Source organism: Panthera tigris, chromosome B4 (genome assembly GCF_018350195.1).
Source record: "Panthera tigris isolate Pti1 chromosome B4, P.tigris_Pti1_mat1.1, whole genome shotgun sequence".
In the NCBI taxonomy this organism is placed as follows: domain Eukaryota; kingdom Metazoa; phylum Chordata; class Mammalia; order Carnivora; family Felidae; genus Panthera; species Panthera tigris.
In genome coordinates, this window is record NC_056666.1 from 63,314,133 (window position 1) to 63,327,910 (window position 13,778).

General features: G+C 35.4%; 1 protein-coding gene across 1 annotated transcript in view; it reads right to left on the minus strand.

Annotated features, from left to right (window-relative positions):
* AMN1 (antagonist of mitotic exit network 1 homolog) overlaps nucleotides 1-13,778 on the minus strand; it is a 55,734-nt gene that overhangs the window by 26,336 nt on the left and 15,620 nt on the right. The window contains exons 2-4 of the mRNA XM_007076176.3: nucleotides 6,588-6,720; nucleotides 2,952-3,096; nucleotides 31-248 (exon numbers count right to left, since the gene is read on the minus strand). Coding sequence (XP_007076238.1) covers nucleotides 31-248; nucleotides 2,952-3,096; nucleotides 6,588-6,720 — 496 coding nt within the window. The remainder of the gene's footprint in view (nucleotides 1-30; nucleotides 249-2,951; nucleotides 3,097-6,587; nucleotides 6,721-13,778) is intronic.

A 13,778-nucleotide genomic window follows, 5' to 3' on the forward strand; every position in this document is an offset into this window, starting at 1 on the left:
CTCTATATAGTAAGTCTGTATTTCATTTACCTGCGTAGCTGAGAAATCAACACACTGCAAAAATGGGCAGTTTTCTCCTAATGCATGTAAGGACACATCAGTAATACCTAAACAGCCACCTAAATCAATGATCTTTAGTAGCCGGCAGTTACGTGCAAGAGCAAGGACTCCTTCATCAGTGAGATTGCAGCATCTTTTCAAAGAAGCTTCATGCAGGTATGAACAGGAGGAAGCCACTGCTTTTATTCCTGAGGGGAAACATAATTATGTATCAATGAGCTATATATACATATATATGAGAAATGTGACTGATTTTCATTTTAGCAGTCACCAGTATTGATGTATCCAACTGTATGTTAGCCTTTTGCAAAGTAGTCCGTCTGTGAGGATATACTTATTTTCCAGTGATGCTGCCATTATTAAAACTCTTTTGGAAAGTTTCAGGAATTCTCTACAGAGTCTGTAGTATATCATTCAGAATATCTGTAATGAATGGCAAGGCTTTACTGTTGACAAGTAGATTTGCCTTTAGGAAACAGCCAAAAGTTATTCAGAACCAAATTAGGCAATTAAATAGTAGATAAATCTTTTTGTTAAAACAAAAGTTTTAAAGTAATAAAGTTAATTTTCTTGTGGACTCTGAAGGGAAATCAAAAGTTAAATCGCCCCAATGTCTTAGGTAATAGTTTTCATTGTTATCCTTAGGAATCATACATATGTTTCTGCACTCTCTCTTCCCCCTTTGACTCTTAAATCCAATTAAACTGATGTAAATGCACATTGGAGACTGGTACATGATAATGAGCCACATAAATGAGAGTACTTTGGGAATCCTGGGCCTTTTAATCATGTACACACATTACAACAGTGTTAAAAGATAGCTTTATGATCAAAATACACAAAAGGGAAGATGGGAAATTCATATGTAGGTCATTTTTACTGTTCTCTGTATCTTAAGATCTTTGATTTTTTATTTTTTTTACCCCCCAAAAGAACTTTTATTTTATTTATCAGTGTCCAGCATGAAAGTTCTTTTTAGTGAGTTACTATTTGTGTAAACATTTAAAAAACTTAAGCTTCTTTGTAATATTATAGGTAGCCTAACTTGCTAACCAAGATGACTGCAAAATATAGCCAACTACTCACAAAACTTTCCAGAAACCTAGCTAGACAAATCAGTCCCTCTTTTTTTTTTTTTAATTTAATTTATTTTTAAAATTTACATCCAAGTTAGCATATAGTGCAACAATGATTTCAGGAATAGATTCCTTAATGCCCCTACCCCCTCCCACAACCCCTCTAGTAACCTTCTGTTTGTTCTCCATATTTAAGAGTCTCTTATGCTTTTATCCCCTCCCTGTTTTTATATTATTTTTGCTTCCCTTCCCTTATGTTCATCTGTTCTGTGTCTTAAAGTCCTCATATGAATGAAGTCATGATATTTGTTTTTCTCTAATTTTGCTTAGCATAATACCCTCTAGCTCCATCCACGTAGCTGTGAATGGCAAGATTTCATTCTTTTTGATTGCTGAGTAATACCACTGTGTGTGTGTGTGTGTGTGTGTGTGTGTGTGTGTGTATCACATCTTCTTTATCCATTCGTCCATTGATAGTCTCTCTTTCTTATATTGAAGGGAAAGGTTAAAATTCTATATTGATAGAAAAAAAGGGCCAAAACTCTGTAATTCATGCAATAGTGACACTGAAAAATGCAGTCTGACTGGCTATTAAAAACTATGCATTGTAGGGGATGAAAGGTACAGCGTAGGGAATATAGTTGATGGTATTGTAATGGTCTTGCATGGTGACAGAGGGAAGCAACACTTGTGGTGAGCTTCGCATAATGTACAGGCTTGTCTAATCACTAAGTTTGTACCACTGAAACTATTGTAACATTGTATGTCAACCCTACTCCAATAAAAAAATTTTTTTAATCAAAAGACATAAAAACAAAAAATAAACTATGCATTGTACAGACTGATAGCAGAGTGCTTAGTAACCTTACTCTGATGATGATTTAACTTTCTGTTGTAATTTTGCCTTAAAGTAAGCCTTAAGGCTTAAAGGCTTAAGCCTTAAGGCTTAAAGTAAGCCTCAAGAAAGCCTTAAAGTATGAACTGGTCATTTCTTATTCTATTATACCAGGAAAAATATTTAAAATACAGAGGTGTCCATCCATGTTTATTTTATATATGTTTAGGGGCGCCTGGGTGGCTCAGTCGGTTAAGCGTCCGACTTCAGCTCAGGTCACGATCTCACGGTCCATGAGTTCGAGCCCTGTGTCGGGCTCTGGGCTGATGGCTCAGAGCCTGGAGCCTGCTTCTGATTCTGTGTCTCCCTCTCTCTCTGCCCCTCCCCCGTTCATGCTCTGTTTCAAAAATAAAATAAACGTTAAAAAAAAAAAATTTAAAAAAATATGTTTAAATTGCAAGTAGTGACTTAGTGTATTCTTAACTTTCAGCAAAGATTATAAGCAGGAACTCTAATTTGGATTCTTTCGCTTGGTTTGAATATTAAACATTTTTTTTAATGTTTATTTATTTTTGAGAGAGAGAGAGAGTGTGTATATATATATATATATATATATATGTATATATACACACACACACACAGACATATATATACATGAGTGGGGGAGGGGCAGAGAGCAAGGGAGACACAGAATCTGAAACAAGGTCCAGGCCCCGAGCTGCCAACACAGAGTCCAACATGGGGCTTGAATCCATGAGCCGTGAGATCATGACCCGAGCTGAAGTCAGACATATAACTGACTGAGCCACCCAGGCACCCTTAGTTTGAATATTTTTATTGATAAATACAGTTTCTGTTTCTTTGATATCTTTGTACTCACTTTTGACAAATTTACTACCCCTCCTTCCCGTTCTTTGTTCCAAAATTATACTAGATGAGGAATAGTAGTCTACCAATTTATTCAGTGTTAACAAACAGACCTTTTGAAGTTATGGAAATTCTGTTTTCTTTTGAGGAACTTAAATTTAATTTCCTCAGCTTTCTGCAGTTGCACAGGTGCAGGAGAGCAGTATCTGAAATATCACAGCTCCGTAGATCTAGAGTTTGGACTTCAGGATGTAAAATCTATAAAAAATACATGATTTAAAAATTAATTTTTCTTATGAATATAAATATTTATTCCATATTCAGTGTTTTGGTGGTCCCATCAGATAAATGGTGGATGGAAAATGTAGCAAAGAATACAAAGACATATCTGTGTGGAGACACATATGTAAGGCAGGAAAAATACAAGCCCACTTCTAACTGGAGGTGCAGCTTCTAGCATCCCCAAAGTCTTTGCTGGGACCTGAGAAGCAGGATCGAGGTGGTGGCATGTGCTTATCTTTTTTCAGTAGATCCTGACTATTATTAGAGATCCTGGCTACATGCCTCTGCTCAGCAGGTATGAGTCTTTAATCACTTAGACACTGAATGGTTATAGGATATGAATATTACTTATCTACAACATTTACCTCCTTCATTCTTATTGGCAGACCCAGTATTTCTGAATGTTTACTTGAAAGCAACAAATATAGCAAATCAATTTCAAAGGGTTTTGAGCTCTTTTCTTGGGCGTTCTTTTTACTTTATTTTTTCCAAAGTAGAACTAACTTTACTTTTCTGAATGTAAAAGTAATGTATTATTACTGAAAAGATTTAGACAATATAGAAAAATTATAAAAATAAGAAGAGTACTAAGTACATTATATACATGATGCCATTTAGTATTCTCTCTTTCTCAAACACACAAACACTCTTGAGAGATTCGTCATTACCATATTATAAAGGAGGGAACTGAGGCATCCAGAGCTTAAATAGTAACACAAAGTACACAGCAAAAAAGAAGCAGAGCTAAGATTGAAAACCAGGTCTTTCCAATTCCAAAGGCTATGATTTTATCCATTATAACTAAAATTACCCATCATACCAATGCCCAGAGAAAAGCATTTTAGTTTTGGTGTTTTTTGACTTAAAAAAAAAAAAAAAGAACAACTTTGAAGAAAAATGGGATCAGATTATATATAAGATGAGCACTTTTACAAAAACAACTTATTGTGGTTACATATGATTCCATTTTATGAATGCACCATAATGTATTAAATGCATCCTACACTGAAAAACACTTCAGTTGAACATTTAGGTTGAGTTAGGAGGCAATATAGTATAGTGATTAAGAACATGTCCTCTGGAGGCAGACTGCCTGAGTTTGAACCCTTTGAGTGTGATCCAATTCTGGTTTGTGTGTGTGTGTGTGTGTGTGTGTGTGTGTGTGCCTCAATACCCTCTTTATTAAAATTGGTAGAATATTTTGTGACAAAGGTGTCTCGCTTATGTGTTATACGTAACTGTCAACTATTATGATAAATGGTATTATGATGAGCATACCTATGTACTTTCCTGATTATTATTTCTTGGGATTCATGTCAGAAGTAAATGGTAAATGCAGATGCTAAATAACCCTATTGTGGTAATCATTTTGCAATATGTAAATGTATCAAATCATCACATTATGTTGTAGGCTGTAAACCTACACAATGTTATATGTCAATCATATCTCAATAAAACTGGAAAAAATACTAGGACTAAAATTTTTGAGTCCACAGTAAGTACATTTTTAGGACTTTTGATAGTTAATGCCACACTGTCCTCCTAAAAGGTTTTTATAAATTCACACTCCCACCAACAGGAGACAAAAGTGACTGTTGCCCACACTATTGTCAACACTGGGTATTATTATTTTTTAAGTCTCTGGCAATGCCAAACTGAAAGACAAACTGTGACTTTTATTACTAATGAGGTTAAATATACTTTTATACACTGATAGTGATTTATATTTTTTCCTTTGAGTATTTCCTGATTCTTCTGTTTTAGTATTTGTTTTGATTTTTCTTATTGGTTTGTTATCAAGATAACAAACCTATAGAATTACATGTGTATTGCAAATATTTTTCCTAGTTTGTTACTTGACTTTCTTTTTTTTTCTTCTTGCAGTAAGAAATTTCATATTATTATGTAATCAAATCCATCAATAGTTTTCTTCTTGGTTTCTAACTTTGGTGTCATGTTTAGAAAGGCCTCCTCCATCTAACTATAAAAAGATTTAGGAAATATTTCAAAAAGAGCCATCCAATGATGCATTCAACTTTGCAACAGATGTTAGATCTGGCTTTTTGAATAATTTCATAAGCAGGACTCCATTTTATAGGACAGGGATTTGAGAGAGAGCACTAAAGAAAGCATACTTCTGTTTTTTCTCTATCTCATTCACCCCTTAGCCCTTTCCTATTCAGGTAAAATGAAGTTTAAATGAATATTAAGGATTGTCATAAAATGAACATTTAAGCCACTCCAATATAAGCTAAAGGGTTAGAACAAAATGGGGATAGTGGGGAAATGAGGAAAAGCATCAATTTTCTGTAGTTTCATAATGTTTCTTCTGTGAGCCATACACAAACTATATATATCCACAGAACCACTGGCAGTAAGAACCTGGGGATATTATTCTACCTCCATTGAGTCAAGCAGACTGCAACACTAAAATGTCTATGTTCCAGTGCAAGCTAACATGAAGAAATCAAAGCACTACAGGTACCTCAGGCTGTTAAAAGAAACACTAATGGCACATGTAAGTGCAATTACAAAGAGAGGTCACAGGGACAGTCATATGCTGGAGTGCTATCACCACAGTTTGTTCCCTTTTGATTCCGGGCTTTGGGCAGAATGTGTACTAAAGTCAGCAGTTGGTAGTTAGAACCAGAGTTTCTATAGTAGACTAGTCTAGTCTAGACTAGAGTCTCTGAAGACAGTGATGATGGCTACAAACCCATTTTATAGTTAAGGGCACTGACGCTCAATGTTAGAGAGTGGCAAAGCTAGGATTTCAAATCAGGTTGGAGGCCTTTACTATACTTATTGCCTTATAGAATAGCCAATTTTAGCTTAGCTGTAAGGAGGGAGAGTGAGTATTAGTTAGCAGGAGGGAGGTATCTGGAAGAATGAGTTTACAGGAGTGGCTTTTAACTGCTGATTGTTAGCCATGAGTGGATAAAATCAACTTAGTGGACTCTGATCAACATTTTTGTAAATTGAAATAAGACATAATAGAACAAAATAGAAAATATCCAAGTGTACTGCACACAGTATGTTACATGTAAATGTGGTTTGTGTACCAGAGGCATAATAGAACATATATTTCTTACTGTGGGTTTTTTTTTTTTTTTTGCCATTTGTGTATTCACCCTGCATTTTAATTTTTTCCAGACTTATTGAGCTATAATAGTTCAAAAAGCTTAAAACTTTAAAAAAATGTAGAGATCAAGGGTGCTGGTATAATGAAGACAAGGGAAGCGGATGAAAGAATGGTGGGAGATTTTTAAGTAACTATTACACATAAACATTTGGTTATATGCAGAGAAAAAAAGAACCCCAATGTTTTATTATATTTTGAAATTATTACTAAACCTAAAAAAAACCATTATTACTAAACCTACTATATGCCATTGCTCTAAAAATCTGAAACCATATCTAAATAGTAAAATATAATATGCTTGCTTTACAAATATACATACTCTTACCTCACTTATATTTGAATCTGTTATCTGCCCCTGGGTACTCATTATTTTAATCAGTCTGTCTTTTATGTTTGGAGGCAAAGGCTTAATGTCTGTGATATATCTGGAAATATTCTTCATGAAGCACCAAAGGCATCTGAAATACAAAACAATACAGTAAATTACATGGTACCTATACTGATTCCTAATATTTGATGCTGTTTGTTAGCACTTAGTCCTTTCATAAATAGGGTGTACATTTAATATAAATATTTGCAACATAAGCTTGGTAAGATTTAAAAGCCTAGCGTGTACTCAGTTGTGGACCAGAGGCTCTTCCCTCACATTTTTTTTCTCAGCATACCTCATTTACTAAAATGCATTCTAAATGTCAAAAAAAGTTTTTCCTAAGTCCTAAGTTTTTCTCTAATTCCTAAGACATACTACTAACATTTCTGTTACATATTCCTAAATAAACAGTGAGCTAGGGCCTGTTAATTGACAAGTTTTATCTATTCATGCAGCAAACTTTTCATGATTTTTCTTAAAAATTATTTGTGTAATGAAATCATGAAAGAACTATGACCATAAAGACTGCACAAATAGTACAAATCATGGAGATAACAACCAGGGTTGTATATGCCTAGAGTAGGGTTATCAGAGCAGGCAATAACCAAGACCCATATGACCAACATATCTCATATGTGGCCTGAAATTCCAACTGAGAACCTCATACTTAAAACAAATAAATATAAATCTTCCTTAAATTTCTGACTACAAATATCCCCACATATATATAATTTTACATTCATGAATTTCCCTCTCTGATCCTTTCTCCTTCCTTCCTCCCACTAATATCTAGTGTATGTTCTTTCTTATTTTTTTCTATGCTTTTACACACACACATACGCACACACAAACATACACACATACACATTTAAAGGGTTGTGGGGGGTGGATGATCATTGTTTTCTAAAATGGCATCACTGTGTACTCTTTTCTATACCCTCTTTAACTCAATAATATCTTACAAAATTCTTCAAAGCATCAAGTATAGTTCTAATGCTCCTTTCATGGCTATATAACATTTCACAGTGTGGATGATTTATTTAGTCAGTCTATATATGATATTCCACTGCTTCTAGGACATGTTAACATATGTTGTCAGATTGTTTTCTAGAAAGTCTATAACACTTCATATTTATTATATCTACCCTATTTCTTTACATCCCTCAGGCAATAGGTTTATTTTACTTAATTTTTCATTTCCATTATCTCCATTTCCCAATCACATCCTCCATCATCCAGGAATCTAATGTCTAGTATGTACCCTTTTGATGTATGTGTCCTTTTAACATGCTTGTATTTCTAATTTATATATGTGGTATTTGTCATAGATTTATCTAGTTTTTCACTCACCACTGCTTTAAAAGTCTACCTACTCTTGAATGTTGGAAAATCTTATGTGTGAAAAGTGGTACATTATTACTTTAATTTGCATTTCTCTATTTACTGTAAATTTGACATCTTTTCATGAACCTATTGGCTATCTGGATAGCCTATTTCTCTAAATTGTCTATTCATATCCTTTGCCTATTTTACTATTTTTTGACTTAAATTTGTAAGAGTTGTTTTTGTGGCCAAATATATGACTGAATTTGTATTTGCTCTATAAACATTTAGAGAATGTATGTTCTCTAAGAGATGTAATGTTCTCTCCATTATGCATGTTTGTCTAACTATATCTCTCCATGTATGTATGTGTATGCACACAAATATATTATGTGGACATATATGATTGTTTATGGATAGTATTAATTCTTCTATGTTCTTTTTTTTATGTTTATTTTTATTTTTAAGACAGAGAGAAACAGAGCATGAGTGGGGGAGGAGCAGAGAGAGAGGTAGACACAAAATCTGAAGCAGGCTGCAGGCTCTGAGCTGTCGGCACGGAGCCCGATGTGGGGCTGAAACCCGCGAACCATGAGATCATGACCTGAGCCGAGCATGACGCCTAACCAACTGAGCCACCCAGCCACCCCAACTCATCTATGTTCTTATTTTTTCTACTAAATTTGTAGAATTCTTAGTTTACAATACAATACTTGTATTTTGAAATCAAGTTACTTTCATTTCTTTTTTGGGGGGGGGAATATTTTATTTTATTTTATTTATTTATTTTGTAATTTACATCCAAGTTAGTTAGCATATAGTACAATAACTATTTCAGGAGTAGAATCCAGTGATTAATCCCCTATGAAGTTACTTTCATTTCTACTAGTTTTTGCTTTTTGTACATTACTATTTTATAATGAAAAAATTTAAATACATAAAATTAAAATAGAATGACATAAAATCCTTGCATCATAAATCTAGAATTTTAAAATTTATTATTTATCATATTGTGTCAAATATCTTTAAGACATAAAACATTTCAGATAAAATTAAAGCCTCCTTTGTACACCTACATAGGTTTACTCTCTTTATTGCCCTTGGTAGAGGCAACCACAACCATGAAGTTTTTTTTTTTTTAAACAGCTTTTAAAACAGTTTATGTCCATGATTTTATTATATTTTTACTACTAAAGTATATGTGTGTAAATAACAGAATATTGTTTTCTATAATTGTAAAATGTAGTATATTAAATTTCCTACCATGGCTGAATGTGTCAATTGTCTTTGTATGTGACAACATTCCTTTTAATAAGACTTTGGTGTTAGTTGCAAATTCATGATCATTATTTCTTCTTGTAGAATATTCCTTTCCTCAGTAAGTAATTTCTCTATCCACATTAATGTTTTTCACATTAGATTGTATTCAGTCTAGTTTTAACGTTGTTCTACCATTTTTCTTTGGCTTCTTTGGCTAACAAGTTTACAAGATTCATCTGCATTGTTGCAGGTAGCTATAGTTGATGTAAAAAAATTGTTTCTTAAAGTTTATTCATTTTTGAGACACAGAGAGAGACAGAGCATGAGCGGCGAAGGGGCAGAGAGAGGGAGACACAGAATCTCAAACAGGCTCCAGGCTCTGAGCTGTTAGCACAGAGCCCGACGTGGGGCTCGAACTCATGGACTGTGAGATCATGACCCGAGCTGAAGTTGGACGCTCAACTGACTGAGCCACCCAGGTGTCCCAAGTTGATTTTAATTTTGAGTTTGTTCAAGTCCATTTTCAATACTGTATAATATTCCATTGTTTGAACAATTTGTCTTTTCTATTGTCAGCGAACATTTGGGTGGTTTATAATTTACTATTATAAATTATATTCATATGAATGCTCTTGGACAGGTCTTTTGGTGCACGTGTGCCTGTTTTAATCAAGTATATGTCTACAAGTGGAATTGCTGGCTCATAGGGTGTGCATATGTTTAGCTTCATGCCAAACAGTCTTCGGAAGTGATTGTACTGATTCCTATCTTCAATTGGTGAAAGTTCCTGGAATCCATATCTTTGTCAGCATGGCATTATCAGTCTTTTTAATTGTAGCCAATTTATGAATATATGGCAGCAATGCAATGTGACTTTAAATTGCAACCCCTTATTGGGGTGCCTGGGTGGCTCAGTTGGTTGAGCATCCAACTTTGGCTCAAGTCATGATCTCGCAGTCTGAGTTCGAGCCCTGCATTGGGCTCTGTGCTGACAGCTCAGAGCCTGGGGTTTGCTTTGGATTCTGTGTCTCCCTCTCTCTCTGCCCCTCCCCTGCTCATGCTCTCTCTCTCTCTCTCGGTCAAAAATAAATAAAAAAACATTTAAAAAATTGCAACCCCTTATTATGAATTAATTTGAGCATGTTTTCATTTCTTTATTGTTCATTTGGATAGTCTCTTGTGGAGTATCTGTTCAAGTAGCCTGCCCAGTTTTCTTTAGGGTCTACATTTTACTTACCGACATGTAGGGGTTCCTCTTCTATTCTGGACATGAGCTTTCTGTTGGTTATATATGTGGCAATTATATTCTCCCATTCTGTGGACTGCCTTTTCACTCTCTTTCCCATGTCTTATGTTGAAGTATAGTCTAATGTTTTCTTTATGGAAAGTTTCTTTTGCATTCTGTTTATGAACTCTTTCACTGTCCTAAGTTCATGAAGCTAATCTGCTATGCTTTCTTCTAGGAAAAATTAACTAAATGTGTTGTTTTATCTTTCACTTAAAAAAATTTTTTTTAATTAAATAATCTCTGTGCCCAATGTGGGGCTTGAACTCACAACCCTGAGATCATGCTCTGCTGAGTGAGCCAGCCAGGCACCCCGGCTTTTCACTTTTTGACTTAAAAACTACCTGGAATTGAATTTTGCAGTTGTCAAGAACTATGCAGAGTCTGAGAATTTCTCCCACTTACAAGCTTGCAAGTTAGCCTACTACCATTTCATGAATGCTAGCAGAAGATAGATTCCTGAGTCAAAGAAGAAGGACTTTACTATACATGACAAGAGCAGTAGTCAGAGCTTCACATTTATGCTGGCTCTTCATGCCCTCTAAGTCCTACCGTGTAATATAGGTAGGGCCCAGATGAATGCTTGAGAAAAACAATGAGCTTGGGTGATTCACAACTTTTATGGTAAACTGAAGCAAGTTTGCTTTTCTTTTTTGGAAGGAGACAGTATTTGCTGCAAAAACACATTTGAGAAATGCCCTAGGTAAAGAGTAGTCAAAGCCTTACATTCTTGGCATAACCAGTAGGTTCATGGCAGATTGCCTCTCCCAACATCCACCCGACATGTTCTTGGCTGAACTCAAATATTTATTTAAGTACACCACTCAGTCAGCTACTCTAATTTGACCAACAAAGGGAGAAACCAAATCTGTTCAATTTGTCTCTTAAAGCATTTAATTAAGGCTACTATCAATAGTATTCTAAATAGTAAGATAAGGCCAATCTGCAGTAATGACCTCAACAGTGCCCCCCAGAGTCCCAGACTCAGCTAACTGTGAATAAGTATGGAGGGGGGGGAGGAGGACTAGTCAGTCTCATTTAGACAGACAGGATGTAGTCCAATATATCAGCTATTATGAAACATGAAAAGGAATTTAGATTGTTATTCAATCTGAGGATTCCTTAATGCCCTTTACCCATTTAGCCCATCCCCCCTCCCACGACCCCTCCAGCAACCTTCTGTTCTCTATATTTAGGAGTCTCTTATGTTTTGTCCCCCTCCCTGTTTTTTATTTTTGCTTCCCTTCCCTTACGTCCATCTGTTTTGTATCTTAAAGTCCTCATATGAGTGAAGTCATATGATATTTGTCTTTCTCAGACTGACTAATTTCGCTTAGCATGATACCCTCTAGTTCCATCCACGTAGTTGCAAATGACAAGATCTCATTCTTTTTGATTGCTGAGTAATACTCCATGGTATATATATATATACCACATCTTCTTTACCCATTCATCCATCGATGGACATTTGGGCTCTTTCCATATTTTGGCTATTGTCGATAGACCTGCTATAAACATTGGGGCACATGTGCCCCTTCAAAACAGCACACCTGTATCCCTTGGATAAATGCCTAGCAGTGAAATTGCTGGGTTGTAGGGTAGTTCTACTTTTAAGTTTTTGAGGAACCTCCATACTGTTTTCCAGAGTGGCTGCACCAGTTTGCCTTCCCACCAGTAATGCAAAAGAGATCGTCTTTCTTTGCATCCTCACCAATATCTGTTGTTGCCTGAGTTGTTAATGTTAGCCATTCTGACAGGTGTAAGGTGGTATCTCATTGTGGTTTTGATTTGTATTTCCCTGATGATGAGTGAGGTTGAGCATGTTTTCATGTGTCGGTTGGCCATCTGGATGTCTTCTTTGGAGAAGTGTCTATTCATGTCTTTTGCCCATTTCTTCACTGGATTATTTGTTTTTTGGGTGTTGAGTTTGATAAGTTCTTTATAGATTTTGGATACTGACCCTTTATCGGATATGTCGTTTGCAAATATCTTCTCCCATTCCGTTGTTTGCCTTTTAGTTTGTTATTTTTGCTTATTGTTTCCTTTGCTGTCAGTTTTTTATTTTGATGAGGTCCCAATAGTTCATTTTTGCTTTTGTTTCCCTTGCTTCTGGAGACATGTTGAGTAAGAAGTTGGCCAAGATCAAAGAGGTTTTTGCCTGCTTTCTCCTTGAGGATTTTGATGGCTTCCTGTCTTACATTTAGGTCTTTCATCCATTTTGAGTTTATTTTTGTGTATGGTGTGAGAAAGTAGTCCAGGTTCATTCTTCTGCATGTCACTGTCCGGTTTTCCCAGCACCACTTGAAGAGACTGTCTTATTCCATTGGATATTCTTTCCTGCTTTGTCAAAGATTAGTTGGCCATATGTTTGTGGGTCCATTTCTGGGTTCTCTATTCTGTTCCATTGACCTGAGTGTCTATTTTTGTGCCAATACCATACTGCCTTGATGATTACAGCTTTGCAATACAGTGTGAAGTCTGGGATTGTGATGCCTCCAGCTTTGGTTTTCTTTTTCAAGATTGCTTTGGCTATTTGGGGTCTTTTCTGGTTCCATACAAACTTTAGGATTGTTTGTTCTACCTCTGTGAAGAATGCTGGTGTTATTTTGATAGGGATTGCTTGTTTTTGTTTTTTTTTTAAGATTTTATTTTTAAGTAATCTCTACACCATCGTGGGTAGAGAATTTACAGTCCCAAGATTGAGAGTCCTGTGCCCTACTGAATGAGCTAGGCATCCCCACATTTTGTTTATTGATTCATTGGTGATGGACATTTAGTTGTTTCCACTTTTTGGCTATTGTGAATACTGCTACTATGAATATATGTGTATGAGTATTTGTTTGAGTACCTAGTTTCAGTACTATTAGGTATATACCTAGGAGTGGAAGCTGGGTAATATGGTAATTCTATGTTTAACTTCTTGAGGAACTGCCAAGTAGTTTTCTCCTTTACTTCTTAATATGACTTCCCTTAGTTCTTTGAACACATTTATAATACTTTCTCTGAAGCCCTCGCTAAGTCCAACACCTGGGTCCTCTCAAAGACAGTTTCTTTTGCCTATTTTTTTTTCTCTGTGTATGGGTCACAGTTTCTGTTTCTTTGTCTTGCAGTTTTTTTTTTTTCAAAAACAGCATAGTCTAGATACTATAATACAGTAACTCTGGATATTGATGCCACAGATTTGTGATTATTTACTTGTTTGTTTAGTGACATGACTGGACTAAGGCTATTTTCCTGACTGTATGCAACCTCTGATTTGCTCCTTAGTGGGCACGACT